Genomic DNA, 16302 nt, shown 5'->3' with positions numbered 1-16302 from the left:
TCTGATGTAACACTTGCACTAGCAAGATCACATCTAAATCTGATCCCTTTCCCAGCTACACTCATATAAAAACCTCTAATTCCCACCCTACACCTGCCTCACTTCCTCCCAACTTTCACTTATTAAATTAATCCTTCTCTTCCTACATCTCTAACGCATTCCCTTTCATCATAGCCTTAACATCCATCCCCAACCCCATACCCTTTCTACCAGCCCTAACCCCCCCCCCCCATTTATCATCTCTCCAGAACCCTTAAAATACTGAAGATGTCCCTGGGCAAATTGGTTTGTTCTCAAACCTTATTTGCCAGTACTGTGAAGACTTTTAGTCCATATTGATACACTGTTCTTATATAAGCGAGTTCATTAAAAACAAGTTTGCACCAGATGTGCTCAGTTTAAGATATTTAACTAAGCATTGTCATTTGAAACCAGTGTTTAAGTACTGTCTTTAGTATTAATATGTATTTTTTTCCAAATTTCTGTCTTACCCTGTGAATTAGAGGATATCTTAAGATTATATCCAATACGATAATAAAAAAAGTTAGCTAATGTTGAAATTAGAATGCATAAGAATGTCATTAGCTTTCGCTGATATACCAGCTGCTAGCAAATTTATATTTAACAAATGCACATTTAACTCTTTCATATTGGAGGCCTATGTTTCTTAGTTTAAGTAGGAAACATTTAATTACTCACACTCTAATATCTTTTCCTTTGACCTATGAATTCATGGAATTTTGTTCACTAAGCTCATCCTGTAGGATGTGGGCTAATTAGACCTGACACATAGCCAAAATCAATCTCCATTCTTTGTTATTATATCTATGATGTCTAATTTTATAGGGGCGTAACAACATGGAAATAATACCAATCATACAGTCACATAAATCATAAGATACCTGGCCATATACACCTGTAAGAAGATAAAAAGTGTCATTACACTGGTTAATATTCGTATGAACAGACTATGACACATTTCCATTTTAAAGACTTTGTAATCTGTAGAGAGGGATTCATTTGTGCATTTAAATAGCTGTAGTGGATTTAAGCCTAGCAAGTCAATGAGGAATTACTTGCTCTGACTGTTTGCAGGGTTATCAGATTTTCTTTTTTTTTTTGAACATAGTAGTGAATGATTTAATGCTGGAAAAAAAAGTTCAAAGACCTGTTATAACAAGCCAAAAGGCAACTGAGACCAGTCAAGTTACATTTAGTATGTTTTAATTGATAATGCGGAAAGTAATCTTAAAAATCAGATATGTGACTAGATATTAATTAAGTTGCAACTAAGTAGTAATTATGTTCCTTTTACGTCCACTGTTGAAGGCTTTTGCTAGCAGCTTGTGATAGTTTCAATTTCTACAAGCATTCTTGAGAAGCAGACATACTTTGAATGTTGTAGACTATATCAAACTGCTAATATGCAACACCACTCTTCCTAATGTCAGTATCTATTATTTTGGCAGATCGGATCATATTTTGGTGCTGCTGTTTGTGCTGCAGATCTAAATGCAGATGGCCTTTCTGACTTGCTCATTGGTGCTCCAACGTACAGTACAGTCAGAGAAGAAGGAAGAGTATATGTGTATATAAACAACGGCAATGTAAGTAGCCATCACCGTTTCAGTTTTTAAACTTCTATGAATATCGCTTCAGTCTTTGATTTTGAATAAATTTTAGGTGTATTTTCAGCATTGTCTCAACTGTATTTTGACTGAATACAAACTAATGATACGTGATTTAAAGAAACATATTGTTGCCAAGCAATCTGTAATAATAAAAGCACTTGGAAAAGAACCAGTTGAATATGCACAACACCAATACTTCTCAGTGACTTGGGGCAGACTCGTAAAGCATGTATGCTATTTTGTTGTGCTTTGTATGCCATAGAAGGGCACATAAAGCTCAGTCAGATTCACAAGACCCACTGTTGTCATGTTGTAGAACTGCACAAGACCCCTAAAGTGAGTCATCTCCTTTGCATCCTAACCACCTAACTCCTGTACTAGTAAGGCCCATCCTCCAATTATATTTCATTCACAAACTGGAAAATAATATTTTATGCACTGGGTCCCATGGCATAAGGTACAGGAGTTGAACTGACTACAGTTGATTAGTAAAACAGCCAGGAATGCAATGATCCCACTCCCCTGCTGATATGTTCCTCCTTAAACAATACTGAAAAATGTACTGTCACAGACAAGAAGTATAGGGGAACTGTACTCGTGAAGTGACTGCAGTGACATCTACATACAGATAGGGTTGTCAGAGTGGAACTTACAGCAAGACTGTTAATGAGATGGTGAGATTATCACTGTACTGTTTTATAATCATAACAGAAGGTAACTTTTTCTTCCCCGGATAGTACCTCAGAAGTTACATGGCCATTGTTTAAATAATCAGAATTGCATCTCTTGACTGTACTTTTGGCAGTAAGGATGGTGTTATATATGGATAACCTACCAGACAAAGTGATCTAATGGGATGGGTATTCAGATTGTCACTTTAAACTCACTGATGTTATATTCTGCAGTTGCTCTTCTCCCTAGAAAGTGACTGCCAGTTTGATTCTTGTTTGAGTGCTTACAGTGAATAACATTGCATGTGATCTTTTCCCTTTTCCCCCTTGTGCAATTATGGTAGCTTGCCCCCACATTAGGGATTCAGGACAGTTGCCCTCCTACAAAAAAATATTTTTTAAACATTTAATTATGTGGAAAGTTAGTCCATTTTTCATCAAGCAGAAGATTTAGTTACTTGTCCCTTGTTGATATTTAAGGGGAACCATATACTGTTGTCTGAATTTAGCTATTTAAAAAACATATTCTAGATGAACCTGGAAATAAGTTTCAAATGCCAAAGCAATACATCAAAGAATAATTATTATGTAGCAGCAAGTAAGCCCTGATAATAGTTTTGAAGTGACAAGTGCCATTGAGAGCCTTGTATGTAGATAGTAGAACTTTGGCAGATTATCGTGAGCATACACATTGCATGGCTAATGGAAAGATAACATACTTAAAATGATAATTAATGCAACAGGTAATATGAAAATGTCTAACATAAAAGATAAAGTAGCTGTTATATCTAAAGCTATACTGACAATTATATCTGTGTTAATAAGTAACCATGTTTTTCTGTGACTCGTTAATTTTAATACGCTAATGTCTTTGGCTGCCCTAATTACTTCAAAAATTTATGACTTTGGATACCCCAATTATTTCAAAAGTAATGGCTCTGCAGTGTCTTATGGCTCTAGGACTACTTTCAAATGATAGTAAACAATTTGTTTCTGTACTACAGCAAGATCACAAACATTTTAATACAACTTTTTAGAGTTTCATAGTGGCTTTATCAATAAGTTACAGTATAATTAGTAGCATCTTGAGTTAGTTTTCAGGGAAACAAAACAATATTGGCTGATGGTATTAGGAAGTTAGAAGCAGAATCACAGTAACATAACTTGATATTTTCAAACTCACTCAGAGCTGGTTTGATAAACAGACAACCACAGAAATCCATCTTGTTATTTATTAATGGTCTGAATTAACAGTGTCCAGATGTTATGAAACAGCTTGTATGGATGTTGCAGATGGAACATGGTTCATTAAAGGTATAAGCTAGTTTAGTTCTAAACCTGTGGCTAAAATTTTTTAAAATCCTGAAATCTTGCTTTTTAAATTTAAACTTCGTAGGCACAAGGGATTTAATTTGTATGTTTTGGAGATATTTTCAGTTTGAATGCATCCAGGAAAGATATTTTAGTCTGCTATGATTACATCTGTAAACTAAACAAGTAGTCTTTTAACATAGCTAAACCTGCCACATTAGAGAACAACACCAAGCTTTCATTTCACAAAACACAAAGAAGAGATGAAGCCTTTTGCACTGAAAAATATATAAGGATGTTTTTTTTTTTAGATTTTAAGAATGTGCATGTAGTTATGATGACATATGCAGCCAAAATTATAATATATACTGTATTTTTCTGTTGCTTAATAAAGTTTTAAAGGCAAAAGAATAATGCATAAGCAGAAGGGTTTATGTAGCTGATACCAATAATTTAGAGAAGGTAGCCAAAGGTAAGTTTATAAAGATGTAGTAGTAACTTATGAAACCAAATTTGCTATTTTGGTTTATTCCAGAAAAATAGAAACAGTAGTATAATAGCAAGTTGCATCCTGGATATAGATTGAAAAACTGGGAGTTTGCCCATTGATATTATATGTTAATTTGCAAACATTTAGCTATAGCAAGCTGTAAATTTCAAATCAGATGATATGACTAGGGAAATGTAGTTTCTAAATGATAAACTTTTAAAATGTCGGAATGTCTGCATAGACAGGGCTATCTTAATTATCCTGATTTTAAGGAAAAGTGATGAATATGTCAGTTTTTACTTTGTGATTGATAGCTAGTAATTTTTGATGCAAAAGCGACCCCATTTAGAAAATATATGGTCGACATAATGAGCAAATACATGAAAGAGATTTCGAAAGATGAGATGAATAAATATGAAGAACTGCAGAAATGATTACAAAATGAACCTTATTTATGACAGTGTTTCAGGAAATGGCACAGCATGAAAAACATAATTATGGAACATATGTCTGAAGAAAGTCAAGATAAAAGAACATGTAGTATGGAATCAATTTATTTGCAATTTTTTTTGTTAAATATATTGTACATCAAGTTAAACAGTAACAGACTCTATATACATATTTATTAATTTATTTAGTTATTTATTCATGTGTCTCTGTATGTATGCATATATGCTTTTATTTACATTTTGTTTATCAGGTTCTTTATTTGGATTTTGGCCCAGTTTTCTGTGGAGCCCTGGACTGTAAAGCTTCAGTTGTAATTATATATTTGTATTGGTCTTAAAACATAGTCACAAAAATGTAAGCACATTATATATCAGCAATAAAGAGTACAAATATACCATGTATGAAACTATAACGAAGGAAGGAAGGTTCATACTATTTTTGTTTATTAAGCTTACTAAAACTGAACTGCTTAGATGGATTTGCAGTAAATATAGTAAATATGAATTACTTAATATTGCAGATGGGAATGAGGATTACACTGATTTAAAATGTAATAATTGTCATGTATAAGAAAAACAACGAGTTGGGGAGTTGCATATGATATAGATATTGATTAGTGTTTAAGGATTAATTTATTAGGAAGGTTAAATGCCATGAAGTTAGTATCTGTATTTAATAAGATAGTAAGTACTAGTCTGTGCTGTACACAACTATATAAAAAACTAAAAAACACACTTGGAAAAACAGTAGACAAATCAAAGTATGAAAACAATGTTTTGGGTGGTATAACATTTTCTGAGTGTATTTTTACTTTTCTTATTGTGTGTGTGTGTGTGTGTGTGTGTGTGTGTGTGCATATAGAGAAGACAGCAAATATAATAATAAAAATCATACAGTATATATAAGAAGGAATTAGGGGAGCTCCTGTGTTGAACTTGATGGGGAGTGAGGGATGTTTAGCTATATTTAAGACATTTCCAAATAACTTTGTTTTTAAAAGCTTGGCATAGGATCACTCTGAAGCTGCTAACAGCATCCAGTCTGATAACTTCAGAAGGCAGCTTGTTTCATTTGTGTTCTGCATAGTCCTTAAACATTGCATTCCCAAAGGAGTTGTTGGTGCTGGTTGTTTTAATAAGCACTTATGTTATGAGGAATTCAGGAGAGGGTTGTTTTGTTTTACGAAGTTGTGGCAGTACACAGTAGAAAATAGTTCAGACAGTTTTTGAAAGTTGGATTACTGTTGTATTTTTTTTCTTAAGCAGAGTTTCACTGTTTTGTGGATATTGAGCTATGGTAAGATTGTTTAATTGTCATTAGCAGAGATTTCATAATACTCTGCAGATATAATAAATAAGTAGAATTCATAATTTGTTTTAGTAGTTGGTTGCCAAGCCAGGTGGAACATTTTCATAGTTGCAAGGACTTGTTCTTTAAAGGACATTGTATCATCCTGGATGCTGACTACAGATTTTATATTGCTAGTGTGGGGTATTATGTTGACTTGAGGTCTTGATGTTCAGTTTTGAAAAAAATGAAATGTTGTGATTTGATGCAGCAGAATCAGATTGATTTTCTTTCTGTAACAACCAATACAAGATGAGAAACGCACAGCCAGTTTTCAAGGCCTGTAAGCCCGCTTGCACTTATTCCTCAGTGGTTGGATATTTTTTACCTGAACAAAGAAAAGCCATTTTGTCAACATGCTGTGCAACTTTAACTTGACCATTGTGGTCTTACGTGGGAGTGATGGGCCGACTAAGTAGTAGGGTTCCTATTCTAGGGTCTTGTAAGACACGTTTGTTGAACAAGAATAAGCTATAAAATTAAAAGTCTGGGATACTGAATGCAGAAATTACTTGGGAGTCTTCATAGGTTGCTTTGGAGACTTTTCAGGATATGGATCAGAGAGAAAGCTTCTACATAAATAATCGCTCCTTGATTATGGAACAAATATGGCTCCTGGCAAAGATGCTGTACCAGGATAGCCAGTTTTCAATTTGGTACTTTATTTTATATTCACAGAGTGTAATCCATTTTGAAATCCAGGTACATCTAGACATAAAAGAACTTTTTTTTAAAGACTGGGTTTATCTACCAAAAAATTCAGTCATTTGAAATAACATTGGAATCCCAAAAATGGTAACAGAGTCACTGTCCAGCAGTAAAACAAAAGGTATAGCTAATAAACCAATTAGATGATCTTTTTTCCCCCTCATATCAATCTTTGCCTAGGTCAGTTCATTATTTTATATAATTGATAGCTGGTATCTGCACAGCTAGTTTAATATGAATAAAATGATAAAGGAAGGATAGACCTGGTTGACATAATAGGAGCAACCACCCTATTTCAGGTTTGCTATGAAACATCACATCTTCCTTAACTCATTGCTTCCTACATGAGTATTCTCATCAGGAAAGCAAGAGTTCCTATGTATCCTGTAAGAGTACATTTGTGTTTAGAAGAGACTTTCCTGTTCTTCTTTTGGCTTTTCCCGGTTAGGGGTCGCCACAGCGGAACTCCGGTCCGCTAATGATTGGCAGTAGATTTTTATGGTGCCAGCTCAATGCCAAACCTTCAACGAAGGCACGCCCATTCTATGCATGTCTTTTGAATGCCACTCGACCATGGGGAGGACATGCAGACTCTACACAGAAGGCGCTCCAGCTGAGAATCCAACAGGAGAACCTCTTGCTGTGAGGCAACAACGCTACTACTGCACCACAGCGACTTCCCTGTACTCCTGAAATTATTATCCTCATCATGGTTTACAAAGTCATAATTTGTGAAGTTCTGGGAACAGTACATGCATAAAACTAAGGCAGCAAGGTGGCATTTACAAGCTGACATGATTCACTAAACATGACAGTGAAATGGTCAGCATAGGATATGCAGAACTGGAGGTACTAAGGAATGTTTACAGAAAATTATGATAAAATAGGACATTTCCATGCTCACCTTGATTGGTACTCTCATGTTCAGGGTGCTGTATTCAAGCAATGAGTGATACTAAAAATTACATTAAAACATGGTAGGCAATGTGAATACAGTCTGAGATATAAATGCTTTTTTGTAAAGAAGTTAAAATTAATTTAAGTGCATTTGTTTCATAATAGCCGTGTGACGTAGGAATGAATATTATCATCTTATGCAAAATGTTATGGCACACAACATTGCTACTGATAACACTTGGCATCCAGAGAAAATAGTTTTGTTGATTTATATTGTTGTGAAATACTGTTGAAATGATTACGTGTAATTTGCATAAGTTCTACAGTGTCAAACAAACTGTAGCATGCTATCCCCTCTTGTCATATACCATTAGAAAGCTCTTGAACAATTCCCTCACTGAGATGTTGGATGTGTATTTGGCTAAAGAGATTTCACCTTGTTTAACCATAACATTAGTATATTTTGGCAAACAAAGTCTGCATTACAAAATCAGCATCTGCAGGCAGATGTTTGATACTAGCATCAGTATATAGCCCATTGTCTACCAAATATAAATCATAGTTTACATCTTTTGTAATTTGCAACATTTATCATATGTTATAAATCTAATAAAGTGTGTCTTCAATATCAATAGAGGAAATTAGATAAAGACTCCCAGGAGGCAAGTGTTTTTCTGGTTTTGAGGATCTCAGGAAGCAAAATGAGTTACTTATCTTCCTGATCTTCAGGACTAAATTAATTAATCAGCATGCACAGCATTACAGGCATAAATTTGAAACTTATAAAAATCTTAAGTGTAACAAATTGCAGTGGTACAAAATAGTATAAACCCATTGTTTTTGCATGAGACTGCCTGCCTCCCCTGCACTCCAAGGTGGGGGCTTTGCACCCAGTCATGCCATCTCTATATATACACAAACTCAGACAAGAGACCTAACTAAGCATCATCTGATGAAAAGTAGAAGTCCCCTTTTTTCACTTTAAATTGACTAAACATTTGCTGATAAACAGAGAAAGGCTGCAAGTTGACTACTTTTGCAGTGAGAAAGAGCAGGGAAGGGACAAAAGGACATGGAGAGAGCTAAGAAGAGGTGTGGAGACAATCTGATCACCAGAAAGGAGGTCATTGGAAGGAAGCAATGGACAAGGCATAACAAGATGCAAGGAGAGAAGAAAAGGTAACACGAGTGAAAGACCATAAGGAGAGGGATTGAAAGAACAGAAAGACAATACAGAGAGGCAGGAAAAGGCAGAGAGGATCAAAGATAGAGGGAAAGCTAAGAGACACATGCAGAGGTAGGAGAAAGTACAAGGAGGGGAGAGAACAAGAAGAAAGGCGGCCTTAAGGGAAGCACTTATCCAGAAGAGCAATAAAGGTTAGAACTGGGGGAAGAGGTAATCATGAGGAATAATAGAGAAGTATCTGCTAGATGCAGCACAGGAAGGTGTAGCCTAAGAGGTGCAGAGGGATTGCCAGTGGAAAGAAGGTTGATCACTAGAGGCATCAGCTGAGGAAGCAAGGTTGAAAAGAGTTTGCTAAAGGTAGGAATTGTTCCATGCCAAACACTTGCCAAGCTTGGTCTAATAGTAACCTACCTATCTACAAACAGAGTGGAGAAACCACATATAGCAGCTCATACATAAACAAATGGCATGGCGGAAAGGACCATATAGCATGCTGTGGAGAGCCAAGTAATTAATTTCAATGTGTAGGTCCATGGGAAGTGTGGTATTATTTTTAGAAGTCGTACCCACACCAAAGCCAAATAGCATGAGGGAGAAGAGAAATAAGCAGTTCAACTGCTGTCTAAGGGCATAGAAGTGATAGCAGGGGAAATGGTGAAGCCTCGAAGGAAGCAAAGCTATTCAACAGTGAAGGGATAATAAAGATTGTTAAGGGATCACATTGCTAACCCTGGGTCTGGAAAGGTACTTGTGGATAACTAAGCTTTTATTCCAAGGTGAAATGAGAGGACAAAGTGATAAGGCAGCCAGAAACAAAAGAGCAGACAGTAAAGGGACATAAAAAGTTAATAGGAGCAAACGAGGAAGATGCAGAGAAGGAACAATAGAAGGGACATAGACAAGAATAAGGAAAACAGGGCAGGCATGGATGGCAGGAGGCAAACATGTGACTGAGGAAAGATCAAGAGATAGAGAGTAGCTGGAATGTATGAACTACCTGTGAAGGCAGGGATGGAGTGATGCAAGACAATAAGTATGAGAACGTGGGAGGAGGGACATAAACTTAAGGGGCTGCTCAGCAGTGCAAGAACACAAGGATAAAGGATGTGTCAAGTAGAAGTGCAAATAGCATAAAGTGAAGTGACATGGTAAAGGTAGCAGAGATGTGAGCCAGTCACAGGGAAAATGAAATATAGTGGTTGTGAGATGCACGTTTCTTGAAAGAAGCAATATAGTATGGGATGGGTAGCAGTACCCAATGCAGACAGATTGAAGAGGTAGGTAGTAGATCAGGAGAAGATGAGGAAAAAAGAGAAGGAAACACAGAACTGTAAGAGGGAAATGAGAGGGAAAAGCAAAGGCGGAGCTAAAAATAGTCAATGTATACTATGGTGTACACTTAAAATAATTAAAAATGATTATGTATTTGCCATTTGTTGTGTTTTATTAAGACCTTCTGTACTACACAGCTTATAAATAAAGGGATTATGTCTAGATCTAGGGATATCATTGTGCCCCTTTACTTAGCTCTCATTAGGCCAGTTGTTGAGTATAATGTCCCCTTTGGCATATGTCTGTCCAAACACTTGCAACACCTGGAATGCCCAGAGATGCCATAATAAAAGGATACAGAGCCTAAAACAACATGTCCTACATGGACTAACTCAAAGCCCTGTCACTATACTTGGTATCCTACAGACTGCTAAGAGGTGACCTGTGCCTGGCATACAAAGCATTCTCAGACATAATACTGTTGAATTTACTTCACAAATCAGCAAGTCAGATGTCATCAGAAATACTCAGTCTATGGATCTAAACGTCTGTTGAAACATCAACATAATGGTTTGGTGGGACTGGTTTATCTAACAAAAGATACAGCTGCTCTGGAAAAGACTCCCCATCAAAATAAAACAAAGCTCATCCGTGTCCATATTCAACCTCAAGTTGAATCTATGGTTGGGAAAAGTAAGTTTACCCCAGCAGTGCCCCCTGTACTGCTAATAGACAGAACCATCTCATAAATGCTATATCTCATGAATGAACCCCCTCAATTATGTATGGTATGATCCTAGTTTCTCTTATTATGGGTAATATGTAAATGTGATAGTGTTCAATCTCGCCGTTTGTTCTTACACATGGGTTCGGAGCCGATCCTCGGCTCCGTGCCGGCCTCTTGCAAGCTCTGCATCGAGAAGAAGCTCGAGACAATCTAATACCCACAATCCCCCTCTGCCTTTACCTCAGATCTAGTTTGCCGCTGCTGCATATGCATCGTTGGGAGCTAGCTCGAGAGTTTCTAAGCTAAGATATAACTTTTTTGGTTGTATTTTATTAAGATTTCTATTCTAGTTGATATTATCTGTATTAACAAGTGTGATTGTGTTGTGGTTCCGTAATTCCTTGGTACCGTTAACCTTATTTTCGGTATTTTTGTATCGGGGCCTACACCCTTCACATCTACCATATTGAGACAATTTAACCGGATTTGACATTTACCTGATTGTGACTTTTTTCTCGGATTGACTGTGTTTTTCTGTAGTTATATATTGTTCTACTATGTCGGAGAAAGCAAAGTCTGGTTTCAAACGTTGTCAGTGTGGCCAAAAAATGTCGGTCACTGACAACCACAGTTCCTGCGTCTACTGCCTTGGCCCTCTCCACTTACAAGAGGATTGCTCCATCTGTCACTCTTTTAGTGGGAGGGTCATGACAGATAGGCGCAGGAAACTGATGGACAGAGGTCTACTGAAACCGGCTTTCCAAGAGGCTTTGGATGCTTCTGACCAGGCATCGAAGTCCTCTAAGGAATCGAAGACGCCGGAGCCTAAGTCATCGGCTCCGAGCTCTTCTTCAAAGGTTAGATCACCGGTTCCACAGACTTCGGGGCCGAGTGTTCAACTGGTGTCGATTCCTGAGCCTCGAGTCTTGGAACCGGTGATGGAGCTCCCTCCTTCGGCCATATTGAGGTCGGCTCCGTCTTCGGTTCCTTCGACCCGTTCTTCCTCCAAACTTTCGGATATCGATGTGGATCGCGTGGTGCAGAAGTTGTTGGAGCATTCGCCCTCGCTAAACTTATTTCGGTTTCCACCCAGTTGGTGTCGAAACTTGAAGGCCTTCCTGTATCTCCATCCATTCCTCCTCCGAGACCGATTCAGTCTTTGGAGCCGGAAGAGGCTGATCTGCTGATTGTGGAGCCCTCGGGTCCAGAACCGTCTTTTCTCGGTCTGTTCCCTCACCTCGACTCCGTCGGACCCGGTACCGGAGTCTCGGAGCCGACGGTCTGTTCTTGGTTCCGGGGCCGAGAGTCGAACCGACGTGTCGGTTCCGACTCTCCCTCTCGGGGCCTCGGCACGGATCGATTCGGCTCCGTCCTCAGGGTCGATGCCTTCGGTGCCCGTGTCGGGGATTCTTCCCATTTCTTCGGAACCGGGGGACTCTTCGATGCGGGACCCGGGAGCGTTCAACCTGATGAGGAAGGTGTTGTCTACCCAGATAACCACATCAGTGGAAGCAGCTTCTCCTCCCCATAAAGGGCCTTTGTCTTCATCTGCACCCACGGCCACATCCAAGCGTCGGGCACCAGTGCCTCAGCCACCCCTGGAGGGTGCCCCCTCTTCCTCCGAGGCTTCTTCGGATGCTCCCCACGAGGAAGTCCCTAGGAAGAGACTGTGTAAGAGGAGACACTTGGATTCTCCACAGGAATCCTTGACATCTGATACGGACTTAGATGAGTCAGAGGGGTCCCCTAAGTCACCTTCAGAAGATGTCTCTTTTTCAGACATTTTGGAGATCCTGAAACAGAGAGGTGACTGGCAGTCCCTTCCCCTTCTGAGGATGAGTCAGTTCTGCTGAAGGCATTTGGTGCTCGCCCTTCCTCCTCCTGGGTCACTCCGCCCTTCGACGAACTAATGGAACTTATTGCTCGAAGGGCGTGGGAGACTCCTGACACAGTGGAACCTGTTCCAAGAAAACCAAACAAGTACATCACAGCACCTCAGGATAAGTCCTACCTTACAAAAGGAGTTCCAGTAGACGCTATGGTGGTGGCTGCAGCCACGAAAAAGGAGATGTCGGAGTCTTCTTCGTCTGTCCATCCGCCTAATAAAGACTCTAGGACGATGGATAGATATGGGAAGCGCATTTTTAGTTCAGCGGCTTTTTCCATGTGGTCCCTGAACTATTTGACCCATTTTACACGTCTGCAGAGGGATCTAGTCAAAGAGTTGGGAGATACCCTCCAGGGTACTACAGATGCAGCTGTCTCAGAGAAAGTGACAGCGCAACTTAATACCCTAACATCGATTGTTAACTCGTCCATGAGGCTGATTTCTTACGCAGCCGAAGGTTCGAGTAGGGCAGCAGCTTCAGCGATTGCTCTTCGTAGACAATCCTGGATGCGCCTATGCTCCTTTGCGGAAGCCTTCAAGTCTTCCTTTACAAATGCCCCATTTGACGGTGCCACTCTTTTTGGCCCCAAGGTAAAGGAGACCCTTACCCGGTGTGAACAAGAGGGAAAGACTCTGTCTGCTGTCGGAGTCCGTTTTTCCACCCCAACCAGACCGTACCCCAAAGGGCAACGCGGTGGAAAATGTGGTTTCGAAAACCCCAAGGGTCTTTCTCAGGCACACAGGGTGATGCCCCCTCTAGAGGCAGAGGAGGGGGCAGAGGTGGAAGACGCCGCCCTGGCGGCAGAGGGGTCCGCAACATCAAGGTGACAGGGAAACACTCCCTGGTAAACCTTTCCAGCACTCCTGAGAGGAGGCCCGACTGTCCTGCTCTGGAGGCAGTCGGGGGTCGCTTACCTTTATACCCTCAGGCCTGGCAAGATATAACTACAGACAAGTGGGTAAAAAGCGTAGTTACCAGAGGTTACTCCATACCCTTCCTATCCTATCCCATTCCAAAGAAAAGACTCCCAGATGTACCGCCCCATCTGCGAGAGCCAGCAGCTTTAGAAATTTCAAAGCTGCTAGAAAAGAGTCATCCAGCCAGTCCCAGCGGACCAGCAAGGATTCGGGACTTACTCAAGGTTCTTTTTAGTTCCAAAGAAAACAGGGGACTGGAGGCCCATTCTAGACCTAAGCTACCTCAATACTTTCATCAAGAAAGAAAAGTTCCGAATGGTCACGCTTCAATCGATCCTTCCATTCTTACAGAAGGACGAGTGGATGTGCTCAATAGATCTAGAGGATGCATACTACCACATCAAAATGGCCAGGGCATCCAGAGATCATTTGCGCTTCCGGCTGGGAGCCAGTCACTTTCAATTTCGAGCCCTGCCCTTTGGTCTGACCTCAGCCCCCAGGGTCTTCACCAAATGTATGGCAGTGGTAGCGTCTCACTTGAGACGTCAGGGATTCCAGGTGTTTCCGTATCTGGACGACTGGCTCCTTTTGGCCACCACCCGGCGTCAACTACTGCAGGCCAGAGACTATGTTCTTCAACTGTGTGTTCACCTAGGGATCTCCGTAAATTTCGGAAAATCCTTACTTCAGCCATCACAAAATTTCTTGTTCATAGGAGCAGAGTTAAACACATGCCAATTAATTCTGAGGCTTCCCCCAGAAAGGATATTATCACTGCAGACTCACATACGTCTTCTACTCTTGTCAAGGAAATCTCCTGCAAAACTGGTACTGAAGGTGTTGGGCCTCATGTCAGCCTCCCTTATTGCAATTCCCCTGGGAAGGCTGCACATGAGAGTCCTACAATGGCTACTGTTTGCTCAATGGTCATTTCAACAACTACCTCTAACACACGAGATTCTTATAACAAAGACTTGCAAAACAGATCTAAACTGGTGGCTTCAAACGTGCAACCTTTCCCAGGGGAGGCCGTTTGTGCTACCCACGCCCACAGTTACGATGACCACGGACGCTTCCCTGATAGGGTGGGGGGGCATCTTTCAGGGACAGACAGTCCAAGGCGAAAGGACCAATTTGGAGTACAATCTGCACATCAATGTTCTAGAGTTGAGGGCAGTGTTTCTAGCGTTGCAACACTTTGCTCCCCTTCTTCCTCTAGGGACTATTGCAGTTCAGACGGACAACATGTCGGTAGTCTGGTACATAAACAAACAAGGGGGAACCAAGTCCTATCAACTATGCAGAGAGGCCATGAGAATTTGGCAGTGGGCGGAGTCCACCGGTCGCGTTCTAAGAGCAACGCACATCCCGGGGTCATCCAACGTCATAGCCGACAGGCTGAGCAGAGCAATTTTGTTACCGCACGAGTGGTCTCTAAAACAGTCAGTGGCGAAAAGGATTTTTCGCACGTGGGGCCAGCCTTCCTGTGACCTGTTTGCGTCTCCAATGAATGCCAAATGCAGGAGCTACTTTGCCCTATTACCCCCTCCAGGGGAAGTCCCCAGGGACGCACTGGTTTACGATTGGCCCCCGGGACTCCTATATGCATTTCCCCCATTTCCTCTGATATCGAAGTTTCTCCAGAAAGCCAGGAACCTACACAGGACGATAATCCTCATTGCTCCATTCTGGCCTCGTCAAATTTGGTTTCCCTTTCTAAAAATACACTGCATTCGGGGACCCTGGATTCTGGACCCAGAGCCAGATCTATTGACTCACTCGTCAGGGGTTCCCCATCCCATGCTCCTGTCACTCCATCTAGCAGCTTGGCTGCTCCAATTCCCAACTTAGCCAGGTCTGATCTTTTGTCACCAGCAGTCCAGGATATATTAGTGGCTTCGCATAAAGCTTCCACTACAAAGACATATACTAGCAAATGGAAACGGTTTGTATTCTGGGCGAATACACACCATGTGGATCCCTTTATAGCTCCTTTGAATAAGATATTAGAGTTCTTAACAGACTTATTTCATCAGGGTGCTTCTCCTGCTACTCTAAGAGTTCAATTGGCTGCCATTTTGAATTTCCATGTGGAAGAATGTGGAGCTCCTATTATGGCTCACAGACTTTGTAAAGCCTTTTTAAAAGGAGTTTTTCATATTAGACCACCGGTCAGATCTCCCACGTCACCTTGGAGTCTAAACTTGTTGCTATCTAAATTAATGTTGCCCCTTTTGAACCTGCCTCTTCTTGCCCATTAAAATTTTTGTCCTGGAAAACTCTCTTTCTGGTAGCCATTACTTCTGCTAGACGAGTGTCTGAACTTCAGGCTCTCTCCATCAAGCACCCTTATTTGATCTTTCACTCTGACAGAGTTTCTCTTGAACCAATTCATCCTTCCTCCCTAAAGTGTGTTCCATTAACAATATTAATCAGTCCATTGAATTACCCACTTTCTTCAAAACCACTCCAACAAAATGGAGTATATGTTACACAAATTGGATGTTCACAGACAGCTAAGGTTTTATTTGGATAGAACAAAAGATCACAGGAAAACAGATCAACTCTTTGTGGCTTTTGCTGATAGCAGGAAAGGACTTGCAGTTACCAAAAGAACTCTTTCTAAATGGTTAACGGATTGTATAATCTATGTCTACGATTCTGCAAATCAACCCCTTTTACACAAACCCAAAGGATATTCCACAAGGTCGATATCTACGTCTTTGGCTCATGCAGCTCGCCTACCTCTGGATGCTATTTGTGCGGCTGCTACCTGGTCTAAGCCACATACATTTATTTCTCATTA

At 40.4% G+C, this 16302-nt stretch overlaps 1 protein-coding gene across 1 annotated transcript in view; it reads left to right on the top strand.

The window, feature by feature from the left end:
• ITGA4 (integrin subunit alpha 4) overlaps positions 1 to 16302 on the top strand; it is a 1222769-nt gene that overhangs the window by 573693 nt on the left and 632774 nt on the right. Inside the window, exon 9 of the mRNA XM_044075262.1 lies at positions 1470 to 1607. Within this exon, the coding sequence (XP_043931197.1) occupies positions 1470 to 1607 (138 nt within the window). The remainder of the gene's footprint in view (positions 1 to 1469; positions 1608 to 16302) is intronic.

Source organism: Protopterus annectens, chromosome 6.part0 (assembly GCF_019279795.1).
Source record: "Protopterus annectens isolate FY-2018-M chromosome 6.part0, PAN1.0, whole genome shotgun sequence".
In the NCBI taxonomy this organism is placed as follows: Eukaryota; Metazoa; Chordata; order Ceratodontiformes; family Protopteridae; genus Protopterus; species Protopterus annectens.
Note: the sequence above shows the minus strand (reverse complement) of the source record. Positions and strands in the feature narration are given on the sequence as shown.